Consider the following 17,665-nt stretch of genomic DNA (forward strand, 5'->3'; position numbering starts at 1 on the left):
CATTGTGTATATGTCCTGGGGGCAACTGAGTACCGTTAGGCCTGCTTGCCTTATGGGAAAGAGGGCTGCTATAGGTGATGAACACAGAAGCCAGCTATAGTGCCTGACCACCTGCATTAGGGGTAAGCGTGACAGGTGCCATCTCTTCCCCAAAAGTGACGATGCTCATGTGCCCATTGTAGGCACTTCTGGCTGTGGACACGGGTCAGCATAGACACCCTCACAGGTCTGCAGCTATGCAGCCTCAGACACCACAAACTGCAATGACCATTTTCAGCTTTCAACACATCATCTTCAGGGATAACATGTTCGCATGCTGCTTAATATATCCCACTAACTTTTCTATTCCATTGTAACAAGATAATCCGTGTTATTCAACTAAACTGTCAGTCGTAATAAAGTTATGGCTGATCAGTCTCTCTCTCTTCTCTTCTCTTCTCCTCTTTTCTCCTCTTTTCTCTTCTCTTCTCTCTCTCCTTTTATATATGAGCAGATTCATGCGCTCTCTCTTCTCTCTCTCTCCTTTTATATATGAGTAGATTCATGCTCAGGGCTCTCTCTATTCTCTCTCTGCTGTGAAAGCCTGTAGCTGGGTGAAAAGGCTGACTACTGACAGAACACTAAAACAGTACTGGAGCTGCCTGTTTGTTTTTAGGGGGCACCCTTTTAGTCAGAAACTGACCTGGGTTTCGTTAGCGGCTCGGACTACCAGAAATTATGTTCGCTTTTTTGCAATGGACTTGCTGCACAAAGTCCACCTGCATTAAAGCTGTGTTTGTTTTCTGCCTTCCTGTAAAAACTGAGCAGAACAAATCAGCCTGCACTGTTCCTGGGTGTCGCTGTTTACCACTGCTGCCACCCTTTGTCCCCCTTGCAATATTTTAAAACTTTTCGTGAATGTAATGACTCTAACAGTTATCTCTATAAAGTGGTGTCATTGTGAAGTATCTTTGCAGTATCCGGCTGAGACCTCGTATGCTACGTGACGTGTCGGTGACGGATACAAGGACCACGATTTTGGGAATGGAGGTCAGCTGTCCAATTGGCATAGCACCAACTGCCTTTCACTGCCTGGCATGGCCAGATGGAGAGATGAGCACCGCCAGAGGTAGGGGTATACCATTATGAACTGGGCTTGACTTCCACACTAGGTTTCTGCCACACCACAAATCTTAATGGTCAATGCCACACCACAAATACTCATGGTTAATGCCACACCACAAATACTCATGGTTAATGCCACACCACGAATAGTCCTGCTCAATGCCACGCCATTAATTCACCATGAATCCCTATGGTCAATGCCACACCACAAATCCTTATGGTCAATGCCACACCACGAATCTTCATGGTTAATGCCGCACCATGACTACTAATGATCAATGCCAGACCAGGAATCCTTATGGTCAATGCCACACCACGAATACTCATGGTCAATGCCACACCACGAATACTCATGGTCAATGCCACACCATCAATCCTCATGGTTAATGTCACAACATGAATCCTTATTATTAATACCACACCATGAATACTTATGGTCAATGCCGCACCATGAATCCTTACCGTCAATGCCACACCACGAATACTCATGGTCAATGCCACACCATGAATTCACCATGAATTCTCATCTTCGATGCCACACCTAGAATACTCATGATCAATGCCACACCAGGAATCCTCATGGTCAATGCCACAGCATGAATACTCATGGTCAATGCCACACCATGAATTCACCATGAATTCTCATCTTCGATGCCACACCTAGAATACTCATAATCAATGCCACACCAGGAATCCTCATGGTCAATGCCACAGCATGAATACTAATGGTCAATGCCACACCACGAATACTCATGGTTAATGCCACACCAAGAATCCTTAGGATCAATGCCACACCACGAATACTCATGGTCAATGCCACACCTTTAATTCACCATGAATCCCTATGATCAATGCCACACCACGAATCCTTATGGTCAATGCCACACCATGAATCTTCATGCTTAATTCCACACCATGACTACTAATGATCAATGCCAGATCAGGAATCCTTATGGTCAATGCCACACCACGAATACTCATGGTCAATGCCACACCACGAATCCTCATGGTCAATGCCACACCATGAATCCTCATGGTTAATGTCACACCATTAATCCTTATGGTTAATGCCACACCATGAATTCTTATGGTTAATTCCACACCATTAATCCTTATTATTAATACCACACCATGAATACTTATGGTCAATGCCGCATCTTGAATCCTTACCGTCAATGCCACACCACGAATACTCATGGTCAATGCCACACCATGAATTCACCATGAATTCTCATCTTCGAATGCCACACCTAGAATACTCATGGTCAATTCCACACCAGGAATCCTCATGGTCAATGCCACAGCATGAATACTAATGGTCAATGCCACACCACGAATACTCATGGTTAATGCCACACCATGAATCCTTATGATCAATGCCACACGACGAATACTCATGGTCAATGCCACACCTTTAATTCACCATGAATCCCTATGGTCAATGCCACACCACAAATCATTATGGTCAATGCCACACCATGAATCTTCATGGTTAATGCCACACCACGCCTACTAATGATCAATGCCACACCACAAATCCTCATGGTCAATGCCAGACCAGGAATCCTCATGGTCAATGTCACACCACAAATCCTCATAGTCAATGCCACACCATGAATCCTTATGGTCAATGCCACACCATGAATCCTTATGGTCAATGCCACACCATGAATCCTCATGGTCAATGCCACACCATGAATCCTCATGGTTAATGCCACACCATGAATCTTTATTATTAATACCACACCATGAATACCCATGGTCAATGCCGCACCATGAATCCTTATCGTCAATGCCACACCACGGACACTTATAGTCAATGCCACACCATGAATTCACCATTAATTCTCATCTTCAATGCCTCACCTAGAATACTCATGGTCAATACCACACCAGGAATCCTCCTGGTCAATGCCACACCATGAATACTAATGGTCAATGCCACAGCACGAATAATCATAGTTAATGCCACACCATGAATCCTCATGGTCAATGCCACTTCACGAATCCTCATGGTCAATGCCACACAACAAATCCTCAAATCCGGTGAATAACATGCAAAAAAACACGTTAAATGCACATAAAATCTCATGCGGAAGATTGTTTTGTTCAAATGAAAGGTCTAATGACAGGGTCTCTTTAAGAACTTGTTTCATCATAGTTGTCCTTTAACAGATACAACAATAACACATCAATATTAAACATTAACCCTTTCTAACCATAAATCCTTTCAAGTTAGGCAGAGGCAGCCACCAGGAAAACCATCTTCACATATTAAATACAACATTTCCATAGTTTGCATGGCCTGACCTGCTTTAACCCTTTTACTAGTAGGGCCATATGCTATACTTCAATAGCGGCGGGGGGTCATCAGTGCCCTGATGATTAGTGCAGCCCTATCAGCGCCAAACAGTGTCCATCAGTGCAGCATATTAGTGCAGCAAATCAGTGCCACCTATCTGTGCCCATCTGTGCCGCCTTATCAATGCAGCTTCATCAGTGCCCATCAGTGCAGCCTCATCAGTGCTCACCAGTGCAGCCTCATCAGTGCCCATCAGTGCATCCTCATCAGTGCCCATCAGTGCTGCCTCATCAGTGGCCATAAAGGCCACTTCATCAGTGCAGTCTCATCAGTGGCCATCAGGGCCACTTCATCAGTGCAGTCTCATCAGTGCCCATTAGTGCAATCTCATCAGTGTCTATCAGTGCCACCTCATCAAAGTGCCCATCAGTGCCTCTTCATCAGTGCCCAACAGTGCCGCCTCATTAGTGGCCATCAGGGCCACCTCATCAGTGCAGCCTCATCAGTGCACATCAGTGAAGGAGGAAAAATTACTTATAATAAAATAATACATTATAACAGAAATGAAGAAAAAGGTTTTGTTTGTTTAGCAAAAAAAAAAAAAAAAAAACAGTGGTCATTAACTACCACCAAAATAAAGCTCTATCTTTCGCAAAAAACGATAAAAATTTCATATGGGTACATTCAAATTGTGACAGCGCTGAAAATTAGCCTGGGCAGGAAGGGGTTAAAAATGCCCAGTAGGAAAGTAGTTAAGGTTTGACATGCTGGGTATCTATTTTCTCAGGGCACTCTCATCTTCTATATTTTACCAATAAACTGTCGCAACATTATTGTCAGACATAAAAAAAATTGGAACTACCGCCATTTTATTCTCTAGGGTCTCTGCTAACACTCCATGACACTCCATGTAGCTAATGGCTTTGGTAGGACTTCAGATGTCATGAGCGATATATTCTTATCCATGCGTCTCATGTGAGATGATTTTGGTGTTTGTCTTCCAGCGGCTGAGGGTCTCAATCTGTGCTATGTGGCCAGCACCTACTCCACCTGCTCGGTGGAAGAGATCGTAGCTGCGGCACCTGAAGGGTTACGTTGGTTCCAGCTCTACGTGTACCGCGACCGCAAGCTGTCCGAGGGGTTGGTGCATCGGGCAGAGGCGCTGGGCTTCAAGGCTTTGGTGTTGACCGTGGACGTTCCGTATACGGGCAAGAGGAGGAGCGACATACGGAATAACTTTCATCTCCCGCCGCACCTCAAGGTCAAAAACTTTGAAGGAGTTTTTGAGGTGAGATCTTCTTTTTCCTTTCTGTAACTTTACATTCTGGCTAATAAGGGGCTAGTATCAGATAAAGGGGGAATAATGAAGCTTACATGAAGGCTTCTCATCAAAATCATCTCAAACTCAAAGATTGAGATCATTTCCTTTTTTTATCTTACTCTTTTTAGCCACTAAATCTACAACTTTGATCACTTCCAGCCAGAAATATCTTTTTATTTCATTCTGGTAAGAGTGGGAAAAGGTTGGAGCCCTTGTCAGGTTTTTATGGCTAAATATGTGAAAAACATCTGCATCATTTACTCCTGACCCCTAAACTCTGCTTCATTTACTCCTGACCCCTAAACTCTGCCTCATTTACTCCTGACCCCTAAACTCTGCCTCATTTACTCCTGACCCCTGAACTCTGCGTCATTTACTCCTGACCCCTAAACTCTGCGTCATTTACTCCTGACCCCTAAACTCTGCGTCATTTACTCCTGACCCCTGAAATCTGCCTCATTTACTCCTGACCCCTAAACTCTGCATCATTTACTCCTGACCCCTGAACTCTGCGTCATTTACTCCTGACCCCTGAACTCTGCATCATTTACTTCTGACCCCTGAACTCTGCGTCATTTACTCCTGACCCCTAAACTCTGTGTCACTTACTCCCGATCGTAAACTCTGTTTCACTTACTCCTGACCCCTAAACTCTGCATCATTTACTCCTAACCTCTGAACTCTGCATCATTTACTCCTGACCCCTAAACTCTGCGTCATTTACTCCTGACCCCTAAACTCTGTGTCACTTACTCCCGATCGTAAACTCTGTGTCACTTACTACTGACCCCTGAACTCTGCATCATTTACTCCTGACCCCTGAACTCTGCATCATTTACTCCTGACTCCTGAACTCTGCATCACTACTGACCCCTGCATCCCTTACTCCTGACCCCTGAACTCTGTGTCATTTACTCCTGACTCCTGAACTCTGCATCACTACTGACCCCTGCATCCCTTACTCCTGACCCCTGAACTCTGCATCACTACTGACCCCTGCATCCCTTACTACTGACCCCTGCATCCCTTACTACTGACCCCTGAACTCATGTACTCCTTACCCCTGAACTCTGCATCATTTACTCCTGACTCCTGAACTCTGCATCACTACTGACCCCTGCATCCCTTACTCCTGACCCCTGAACTCTGTGTCATTTACTCCTGACTCCTGAACTCTGCATCACTACTGACCCCTGCATCCCTTACTACTGACCCCTGAACTCTGCATCACTACTGACCCCTGCATCCCTTACTACTGACCCCTGAACTTATGTACTCCTTTCCCCTGAACTTTGCCTCAGTTACTACTTACCCCAGAACTCGGAGTCTCTTTAGGTCAGCGCCTATATTAAGTGCAATAAAAGCCACACCCAATTTTTGCTACGGTGCGCGCCACACTTTTTTCTTAGCCAGGGGAGCCCAACTTATTATCTTGTACACAGGCCCACTGCTTACAGAAATGCCCCTGTGGTAAATCTTCATGCCTGTTACGCCTAACGTATTTCCCAAAATTGTATATAGAGGGGGAGGGGGAATAAAATGGGTAGATAAGGGGGTATTATAGGAATCGGCATATTGGGTAGGATAATTTTAATGGGAAATATATAATAATCCATAACATCATATAGATATTACTTCATAGAAAGTTGGTTATGGTTTGGTTATGGGCTTACCTTGGTTGGTTATGGGCTTACCTTCCCATTGCTCCTTCTGGTGATATGGTTTCACTACTCATTCACAGCCTTTTCCACTTTTGATTTCCCCTTTTTTTCTACCCTTTTTTTGACCTACCCATCTTGGTATAGATCATCCCCATACCCCTTTATATTGTTGTCAATGTGGCACCAGTGCACCTTCCATATTAATTCACTTCCTATACACATTTATCGTTATAGATATCATGGGAGATCATTACCTCGATCTTATTTACCATTCATCACTTTGGTCATTCATATGCCATCCTGGTGTGCCTATTGGTTGTGCCCTGGCCCGCAGTTATGGGTTCCTTCAGCCTCCGGCGCAGACTCTATGGCCCTGGATCACTATCCACAACATTCTTATCCACATCAATTCCATCTATAAATATTGACCTGGGATACATCTGCTCCTGATGAAGTGGAAATGATCCACGAAACGCGTTGAACCTACCCTTGATGCATCCCCCACAACTATTATTATAATATTATTTTTTTGGATTTTATATATAGGCCCATCATCAATGACTCCCTTTACAATGTTCATCCTACTGTTTATGTATGATTTAACAACGAGATGTTTTTATTGTTGATTGATCCTTGTCATATGTATCTATCATGTACTTGTAGTATGTTATTATGATGATATTGATTAAAGCTTTACCCTTTAACTGATTATTGTACCATTTTATATCCCAAAAAAGTCCCGGTCCCCCCCCCCCTTCCCCTTTTTTACCTAATGTACTTTTGGAATATCGGCTTTCTATGAAGTAATATCTATATGATGTTATGGATTATTATATATTACCCATTAAAATTATCCTACCCAATATGCCGATTCCTATAATACCCCCTTATCTACCCATTTTATTCCCCCTCCCCCTCTATATACATTTATGAATAGGGAGGGAGGCACTTAGCCCTAGTATTGGCATTGCCTCCTAAAAGTCCCACCATGTTGTATTTGTGTGTGTTTGTGTCTTTTTTGTCTTTTGTCCTTTATGTTATGTTTTGTATTTCCCATAATCCCTTGGTACTGAACATAAGATGATGGAGTCACACTCTTATTTAAATATATCCAATTCTTTGCTGGTGTGAGCCATACATGAGCAGACTGTTTGTTAGCCTCAGACATGAAATATGCATATCCGAATAAGTCACTTCTGACTCCGAGAAAATAAGTGACATGGAAGGGAGCTCCAGCACACAGCCTGTGATTGACATCCTCAGCTCTGTTCCTGTGGGCTGTTTGAAGGGGGGAGTGTCCCTTCCCTCCAATCAGCTCTCACTGAGCTCTGCAGAGAGTAACTTTGGCTCCCCACCTCCTGTTTTCTGAAAGCTCAGACAGTATAAACTATGGACATTAAACAGCTGTAATAAAAAGAGGGCTGCAGATAAACAGGTACAACCTATGTAGGAGAATTTGTTTAATCTCTGTTTGTCATCTGAACCTCTGACCATCTCTTGTAGCATGTCCCCAGCCTCTGGCCATCTCTTGTAGTATGCCCCCAGCCTCTGGCCATCTCTTGTAGCATGTCCCCAGCCTCTGGCCATCTCTTGTAGCATGTCCCCAGCCTCTGGCCATCTCTTGCAGCATGTCCCCAGCCTCTGACCATCTCTTGTAGCATGTCTCCAGCCTCTGGCCATCTCTTGTAGCATGTCCCCAGCCTCTGGCCATCTCTTGTAGCATGTCCCCAGCCTCTGACCATCTCTTGTAGCATGTCCCCAGCCTCTGACCATCTCTTGTAGCTTGTCCCCAGCCTCTGGCCATCTCTTGTAGCCTGTCCCCAGCCTCTGGCCATCTCTTGTAGCCTGTCCCCAGCCTCTGGCCATCTCTTGTAGCATGTCCCCAGCCTCTGACCATCTCTTGTAGCTTGTCCCCAGCCTCTGGCCATCTCTTGTAGCCTGTCCCCAGCCTCTGGCCATCTCTTGTAGCCTGTCCCCAGCCTCTGGCCATCTCTTGTAGCATGTCCCCAGCCTCTGGTCATCTCTTGTAGCATGTCCCCAGCCTCTGGCCATCTCTTGTAGCATGTCTCCAGCCTCTGGCCATCTCTTGTAGCATGTCTCCAGCCTCTGGCCATCTCTTGTAGCATGTCCCCAGCCTTTGGCCATCTCTTGTAGCATGTCCCCAGCCTTTGGCCATCTCTTGTAGCATGTCCCCAGCCTCTGGCGATGTCTTGTAGCATGTCTCCCGCCTTTGACCATCTCTTGGTAGGTCCACAGTCTCTGGCAGTCTTCTGTACCATTACATCTACATAATATTATGTGTGGCCCCTGGTGATGTCAGAGGCAGCAGTTGAGGCCCCCAAACTGTAGTAAGTTGGCCTGCACTGGTCTAAGTGTCCCACATTCCATCTGAAGCCTTAGATACACTTTATTCTTTCTTCTCTCTATAGGATCAGTGCGGCCCTGACAACTATGGTGTCCCAGCCAACACCCTTGACCCTTCTATCAGCTGGAAGGATATTTATTGGCTCCGGAATCTGACCCGCCTGCCAATCATCATCAAGGGAATACTGACAAAGGAAGATGCAGAGTTGGCGGTAGAGCATGGCGTCCAGGGTATCATCGTATCCAATCACGGGGGGCGCCAGCTGGATGGAGAACTTGCCACGGTACGTAAAATACTTGGGGAGAGAGAGAGATACAACAATTGATGTTGGTAAATCCAACTGAACAATTCATTCCACAATTGTAGTAAATACTGTTTATAGGATATGTTTTCCTTGCAAATCTTTGCAAAGTAATTTAATGTTGAACTGAATTGACTTTATTTTCAACCAGACTTACTACGTAACTATATGTAACTATGCTCTGGAGTCACAGGGGTCATGGCATGACACAGGGTGTTCTAGAGTCATGGGGTGTCGCGGATGTTCAGGGTGCCTTGAAGTCATAAGTGTCCTTGGTTGACATAGGGTCATGGGGTGCCACTTGATTCTTAAAGTGCACTGGGATTGTGGGGTGACACAAAATGCTCAGGGTACTTTGGAGTCACTAGGGTCATGACATGACACAGGATGCTCAGGGTGCTCTGGAGTTACAAGGGTCATGGGGTGGCGTGGGTTGCTCAGGATGCTCTGGAGTCACATGGGTCATGGGGTGGCGTGGGTTGCTCAGGATGCTCTGGAGTCACAAGGGTCATGGGGTGGCGTGGGTTGCTCAGGATGCTCTGGAGTCACTAGGGTCATGACATGACACAGGATGCTCAGGGTGCTCTGGAGTTACAAGGGTCATGGGGTGGCGTGGGTTGCTCAGGATTCTCTGGAGTCACAAGGGTCATGGGGTGGCGTGGGTTGCTCAGGATGCTCTGGAGTCACAAGGGTCATGGGGTGACAACGGTTGCTTATGGTGCTCTGGAGCTACAGGGGACATAGGGTGACATGGGTTACTCAGGGTGCTCTGGAGTTACAGGGGTCATGAGGTGGCATGGGTTGCTTAGGGTGCTCTGGAGTCACAGGGCTCATGGGGTGGCGTGGGTTGGTCAGGGTGCTCTGGAGTCACAGGGGTCATGAGTTGACATGGGTTGCTCAGAGTGCTCTGGAGTTACAGGGGTCATGAGGTGACATGGGTTGCTTAGGGCGCTCTGGAGTCACATGGCTCATGGGGTGGCGTGGGTTGCTCAGGGTGCTCTGGAGTCACAGGGGTCATGAGGTGACATGGGTTGCTCAGGGTGCTCTGGAGTCACAAGGGTGATGGGGGGACACAGATTGCCCAGGGAACTCCAAAGAGGTGACCTGGCACTGGAATGGAGGAGAGGGGAGTGTGACCAATCAGCAAGAAGCTTGAGCATTACTCATTGCAGAACTATATGTGGAAGGCTCTGGCTGTACTATAGTCACATGAACCGTCCTGGTGAATTATTGAGGAAAGGCACAGTCCTGGCATTCCTCTAAAACTTCTAGTGCAGTAAACATACAGACATTGCAGGGAATGCCTGTGTTGGGATCTCAGATTCTGTTCCGTAAAGCAAAAGAATGTAATATAGGTGTCTGTACTGGATTACTGACTGTTTGTGTCTCCTTTCTGACGCTTTCCAAACCTTTTCACAGATCGATGCTCTCTCCGAGATAGTAGAGGCAGTCCAGGGCCGAATTGAGGTGTACATAGATGGCGGCATACGAACAGGAAGTGATGTCCTGAAGGCCTTAGCCCTGGGAGCAAAGTGTGTGTTTATTGGACGGCCCATTGTGTGGGGTCTTGCCTACAAGGTGTGTGTACAAAGATATCTTCATTGTCAAATATTACAATTTTTACATGGTTTATATACCAAATATATCCTAAATATACAACCATTTATCCAACTGTCCGAACAGAGCCTCTGGTTTATAGACCGGATACATCCTAAATATAGAGCCATTTATCCAACTGTCCATCCAGAGCCTCTGGTTTATAGACCAGATACATCCTAAATACAGTATAGAACCATTTATCCAACCCAGTGATAAACACAGCTGTTAATATTTTTGTTACATTGTAATTGTTGGAGTCCCTGATTATTGATTTTTTGTTATATAGAATGTTACTTTTGTAGCCAGCTAGATAGGATAGCTTAGATAGGAATTAAAATGTATGCATTGCCAGAACTGTTTCATATAGAGTAGGAAATGGTTCGGATTCCTGGTCATTTTTTCATGCCTTTGGGGCGATTTCCCTTCCCGTCCCAGCAACATAAGAGGAAGTAAGAGGAAATCACTCCAAAGTGAGTAGAAATCTCCACTAAGGCAGTTGTCACCAATAAAGGTGTCCCCGTTGGAAGATTTCCCTTCTATTCCTCCAATAGTTTGGATTTCCCATCACAGTCTATACCAGAGACAAGAGTCAGTAGGACAAATAGAGAAAGTGAATCTTCATAGACGGCAATAAAAAAAAAAAAATTAAAAAAAACTTAAAAGAAAGTTTTAGCTTTACATGCATTTTAACAATTTAGGGGTTCTAGATTGAATATATCATTCATGTTCTTCTATCTCTTATTTTACTGTTAGGGAGAAGAGGGCGTCCGGGGGGTGCTGCAAATTCTTACCGATGAATTTCGCTTGTCCATGGCACTTTCAGGTAGGATTGTGACATCACAGTCACACACTATTATTATTATACATTTATATAACTCTGACATTTACCGCATTGATGTACAGAGATCACTGAGCCAATCACATCTGTCTCTGTACCAGAGGAGCTTACACTCTAATGTCCCCTCCCCCACAGTCACATCAGTCTCTGTACCAGAGGAGCTTACACTCTAATGTCCCCTCCCCCACAGTCACATCAGTCTCTGTACCAGAGGAGCTTACACTCTAATGTTCCCCCACAGTCACACACTATTATTATTATACATTTATATAGCTCTGACATATACCGCAGTGCTGTACAGAGATCACTGAGCCAGTCACATCAGTCTGTGCAGCAGAGGAGCTTACACTCTAATGTCCCCCCACAGTCACATCAGTCTCTGTACCAGAGGAGCTTACACTCTAATGTCCCCCCACAGTCACATCAGTCTCTGTACCAGAGGAGCTTACACTCTAATGTTCCCCCCACCAGAGGAGCTTACACTCTAATGTCCCCCCACAGTCACATCAGTCTCTGTACCAGAGGAGCTTACACTCTAATGTCCCCCCACAGTCACACACTATTATTATTATACATTTATATAGCTCTGACATATACCGCAGTGCTGTACAGAGATCACTGAGCCAGTCACATCAGTCTCTGTACCAGAGGAGCTTACACTCTAATGTTCCCTCCCCCACAGTCACATCAGTCTCTGTACCAGAGGAGCTTACACTCTAATGTCCCCTCCCCCCACAGTCACACACTAGTATTATTATACATTTATATAGCTCTGACATATACCGCAGTGCTGTACAGAGATCACTGAGCCAGTCACATCAGTCTCTGCACCAGAGGAGCTTACACTCTAATGTTCCCTCCCCCACAGTCACACACTATTATTATTATAGATTTATATATCTCTGACATATACCGCAGTGCTGTACAGAGAACACTGAGCAAATCACATCAGTCTCTGTACCAGAGGAGCTTACACTCTAATGTTCCCTCCCCCACAGTCACACACTATTATTATTATACATTTATATAGCTCTGACATATACCACAGTGCTGTACAGAGATCACTGAGCAAATCACATCAGTCTCTGTACCAGAGGAGCTTACACTCTAATGTCCCCCCACAGTCACATCAGTCTCTGTACCAGAGGAGCTTACACTCTAATGTCCCCTCCCCCCACAGTCACACACTAGTATTATTATACATTTATATAGCTCTGACATATACCGCAGTGCTGTACAGAGATCACTGAGCCACTCACATCAGTCTCTGTACCAGAGGAGCTTACACTCTAATATCCCCCCCCCCCCCCCACTGTGTGAATCGGGAAAATACCATATTATGGCCACTAGATGGTGCTGAGCTTCATAGCAATTCAGTATGCTACCTCAAGTCCATTACTGGCCATAAGGTGGTATTTTCTCCATTTACACCGGGTTTTGTTTTTTTTCTTCATTGAATGACATTTGATCTGCAGAGAAAATACGCTGAAAACATTTGATTTTGCACAGAAAAAAAAAGTCTTGATGGATGATTTTTATTTTATTTTTTTTTTGTTGTTTTATAATTACACAAAAATAATTGTCAGATGGTCCTAATTGTAAAGAACTGTCCTTGTTCCTATCATTGAGCCCATGAACAATAGATGACCTCACAACCCAGAACTCTCAGCTGATGTTCTATTCTCCATCGTTTCTCTTTTTTTAGGCTGCCGAAATGTCTCCGAGATCAACCGAAACCTTGTTCAGTTCTCCAGACTTTAGATTGCGGCGCCATCGCTGTGCAGGAGCTGGAAGAACAGGAACTGCAGGAATCCCATCCCCGACATTAACCAGGATCCAGTCCGGGGGGAGGGGTGGGGGGAGTGGGGGATTTAAATGCCAAAATCTTTGTCTCATTTTGAGTTAATTGTGAATTATATATTTGATTGGTGGATCATTCCGCCCAGTGCCTTATGATAGGGCGGATATGAGCCCATGTGATTGTAGGACGGGTCCTCTTTATATGAAAAAAAATGGAGACTAATTTTTTCCTAATCAAAAGAAAATCGCTAAAAAAAACCCCCTCTGCCAGGCCTGACAACTGCATTCTCTTCTGAAGAAAAAGAAATAAAAGGGCCCGTCAGATCTTGGTATCCTGCAGTATTAACGCACGTGGGCTGGCAGTCTGAGAAACCAGACATGCACCATTTTTTGGCAAACGCAGCACACCACAACCCGTGGCACCGCATTCATGCTGCACTGCCTAAGGCTGCGTTCACACTATACAGATGCAGCAGGAGATGCGTACGCTCCCTGCGGGTCGGGGGCCCAATGGAACCCTTTGTTTGTCTTTATCCGGCCCTTGGGGTACTGTTCCATCCGCTGACACCATCCAAAGGGCACATTTCCTCCCACTGACACCAAAGATGGAGCACCATTCCATCTATTGACACCAACAATGAAGCATAATTCCTTCCACTGACACCAATGATGGGGCACTATTCCTCCCACTGACACCAATGATGGAGCACCATTCCTTCAATTGACACCAAGGATGGGGCACTATTCCTCAAACTGACACCAATTATGGTGTACAATTCCTTCTACTGACACCTACGATGGGGCACAATTCCTTCCGCTGACACCAACAATGGCCACAATTCCTTTCATTGACACCAACGATGGGGCACTATTCCTCCCACTGACACCAACGATGGGGCACAATTCCTCCATTCCTCCCACTGACACCAATAATGGGGCACAATTCCTTCTACTGACACCAATGATGGGGCACTATTCCTTCCATTGACACCAATGATGGGGCACAATTCCTTTCACTGACACCAACGATGGGGCACTATTCCTCCCACGGACACCAATGATGGGGCACAATTCCTTCTACTGACACCAACGATGAGGCACTATTCCTCCCACTGACACCAACAATGGGGCACAATTCTTTTATTGACACCAATAATGGGGCACTATTCCTTCCACTGGCACCAATGATGGGGCACAATTCCTTCCACTGGCACCAATGATGGGGCACAATTCCTTCCACTGGCACCAATGATGGGGCACAATTCCTTCCACTGACACCAATGATGGGGCACAATTCCTTCCACTGATACTAACGATGGGGCACGCCAGGACATTTTCCACTCCTACTGACCACATTGCAGCCCCCTAAAGGTGAGAATGATGTTTTTGTCCTCGCCCCCACTCCAGGGATCTACGCATGTGCAGATGTGCTTCAGGGCTTCAGGAAGTGAGTGATCCTTGCAGCACATGTGCGGGTTCCCCAGACATTCACAAGTGTGAATGGAGCCTTGGTTCACACCTACATATGCAACCAGTGCAAGCGCATTTTTCACGCGTTCCCGAGCATCACATTCAGTACAGCCGATTTATATTAATAGCAGGCGCGTGGGGAGCGCGTTTCGTTGTGCGTCAGAAAAGTACGCAATTCTGCAGCATGCACAAAGATCTGAACCTAGCATTAAACCACACTTAAACTATAGTAGCGTGTGAGCGCACGCAAACTTTGCGCATGTTCACAAAACGAGCCAAAAAAAGCACTGATGTCATTCGTTGTTAATCGCACCCAAAAACGCACCAAGCAAGACGCTCACAAAAATGCGCGCCACATGTGGCAAAATGTGAGGTTAAACACACGAAGCCCAAAAAGGTACACAAGATTGTTTGCCATGCCTAGGAGAGGCCATTGAAATGAACCGGGTGCCCTGTGCGCGCCAGCGTGATGACGTGCCTACGTGCGACGCCACATAGTGTAAATGAGAGTTAAGGGGCCAAAAACGCTTCCCTGCCGCTGTGCATTGCATTACAAACATTGGGCGTTAGGTTAGGTACATTGGGCATTGCGTTGGGTACATTGGGCATTGCACAAACCACAATGCCCAACGGTGCTTCACCATGCGTTGTGATGTGTCGCGTTTCCAAAAATGATATATGTCTGTTTTTTTTGGACATTTTGGTGTTGCCAGTCCTTTTCATATCAATAGGAAACCTAAATGTAAAAGATAAAGAGCATTAACACACGTGGGTTATTGTAACGCACCAAGACGCCAAGGTTTAAATGGACCCTTAATTCTGCACAGCGCTGACGGTACTGCGCAGGATATCGTTCTCACGGCGCTCCATCTCCTGGTAACAGCGACAGGAAAGCAGCACCAGCCTCTTACCTCATCCAGACAGACGTCCAGACCTCACCATCAACCAATTATTCCAAATCTTTCTACTGCTATCCCACCCCGGAGACCAATCTGATTATCTGATCTGATCAATCTGATCAAATAAAAGGTGGAAATTAACATGGCCGTGATGTCTTTCCTTTACATTTTATTTCATGAGATGTAAGTTACCAATTTCCATACTAGTCCTAACAGTCCCGGATTTGGGGGGGCAGTCCCGGATTTGGAGGGACGGTCACGGATTTGGAGGGACGGTCACGGATTTGGAGGGACGGTCCCGGATTTGGAGGGACTGTCCCCATACTGGAACCAAATCTCTGTTAGTTTGCTATTTTCTCCCTGGGTTGAATGTTAACCACTTTAGGACTGGAGGATTTTCCTGCTTTACATCCAGGCCACTTTTTGCAACTTGGCACTGTGCGACTTTAACTGACAATTGCGCGGTCATGCAACGCCATACCCAAGCGAAATTTACGTCCTTTTTTTCCCACAAACAGAGCTTTCTTTTGGTGGTATTTGATCACCTCTGCGCTTTTCATTTTTTGCGATATTAATAAAAAAAGAGCGACAATTTTCAAAAAATAACAATATTTTTCTACTTTGACAGTTAAAAAATATACAATATATTACATTTTTGTCATATATTTAGGCCAAAATGTATTTAGCTACATGTCTTTGACCAAAAAAATTCTCAATAAGCGTATTTTTAACCGCTTTAAGACTGGAAGATTTTACCCCATTCCTGACCAGGCCATATTTTGCGATTCGCCACTGCGTTACTTTAGCGGGCAGGTTAGGTGTGCCCTATGGCAAGTCCGGGCCTGATTACATCCTGTGGATGGTCTCTGGTCTACAAGACTAGAAATGGTCTCTAGCATGGGGGAAGAAAGTTTCCATGTTTGGAGCTGTGGAAAGATGCAGCCAGGACCTCACTGTTCTGTTCCAGTTTATCCAGATATCCAGTGTAAGCTGTTGACGTTCAACTACCAGAGCTAAGTATTATTTGACCTTTTCTTGGAGATATTGGAAGTATTATTGGATTTTTTGGGATATTGGGATTAGGAGTGTATGTTTAAGTCTTGTTATTTGGTGTATTGTTTATAGTAACTTTTATGCGTAAGAAGCTTTATGTATTTTGATGTCCAGTAAAGTTTTTTGTTTTATGCTTTTTATAAGTCCTGTGACAAAGCGGTACTTCCGCGAGACATGTCGTCACGGCAACTGGGTATTGTTTGCGAGTCAAGCTGGCTCTGAATTCCTGTTTCATCACATCCGGTAGTGACATCCTTCCGGTTTCCGGCTGCACGCATCCATCCCGCTCCGCTGAGCTCTGCAGCATAGGAGGTAGAAGGAGGAAGTGTTAGTGCACACCGGCTGGTTCGGTGTGCTCCCCTCCCCTCGCTGCACAATCAACCAGCTCAAGCTTTCTCCATCAGAGAGCGGACCCCATCCGGCCGGCGATGCTTGGTGTACACCCCTCATCCATCAGGGACTTCACATACCGGATTGGATTTTTATTCTCAACTATCAATTTTCAAAAAACTATATTGGTTCATGTTGGCTGTGGTTCCCCTTTTTCCACTGAGGGTAGCGCTGATCTCCTTGTTTTCTGTGTACTTTTGTGCTGGTTCAGCACCTTTATTGGCATCACCACAGGTGGAGTTATTATCAATCATCAATTGACACTGCCACAGCTCCAGCACTGGAATCTCTTTGGTTTTACTAGATATTTTAGTGGCTGTGCAGTATACCTTCATTAAGTTGGCTTGGAAGAGCCAACTTACTGATATTGTATTTAAACTTATTATTATTCTTCTTCTTATTATTATTTTTCTGGCCGGTAAATTTTTGGACACTATCTCCTCCTAGACCGTTTAAGCTACATACTCCAAACTCGGCACAGACCTTCATACTGTTCTGACTCGGTGTGCTATATCTTTTCAGACTGGTTTGAGTTACGGTTTTCCTAAAAATTAAAATTAAA

General features: G+C 45.2%; 1 protein-coding gene across 3 annotated transcripts in view; it reads left to right on the plus strand.

Moving 5' to 3' along the window:
* Nucleotides 1-13,299, plus strand: part of HAO2 (hydroxyacid oxidase 2) — a 65,384-nt gene extending 52,085 nt beyond the window's left edge. For all 3 annotated transcript variants that reach the window (XM_082246977.1, XM_082246975.1, XM_082246976.1), the window contains 6 exons: nt 957-1,108; nt 4,411-4,694; nt 8,818-9,036; nt 10,474-10,632; nt 11,407-11,476; nt 13,197-13,299. In XM_082246977.1, the coding sequence (XP_082103103.1) occupies nt 957-1,108; nt 4,411-4,694; nt 8,818-9,036; nt 10,474-10,632; nt 11,407-11,476; nt 13,197-13,252 (940 nt within the window). In that variant the 3' untranslated portion in view covers nt 13,253-13,299. The remainder of the gene's footprint in view (nt 1-956; nt 1,109-4,410; nt 4,695-8,817; nt 9,037-10,473; nt 10,633-11,406; nt 11,477-13,196) is intronic.
* Nucleotides 13,300-17,665: the final 4,366 nt, after the last annotated feature.

Source organism: Pelophylax lessonae, assembly GCF_965119305.1.
Source record: "Pelophylax lessonae genome assembly, chromosome: 2".
NCBI classification, from domain to species: domain Eukaryota; kingdom Metazoa; phylum Chordata; class Amphibia; order Anura; family Ranidae; genus Pelophylax; species Pelophylax lessonae.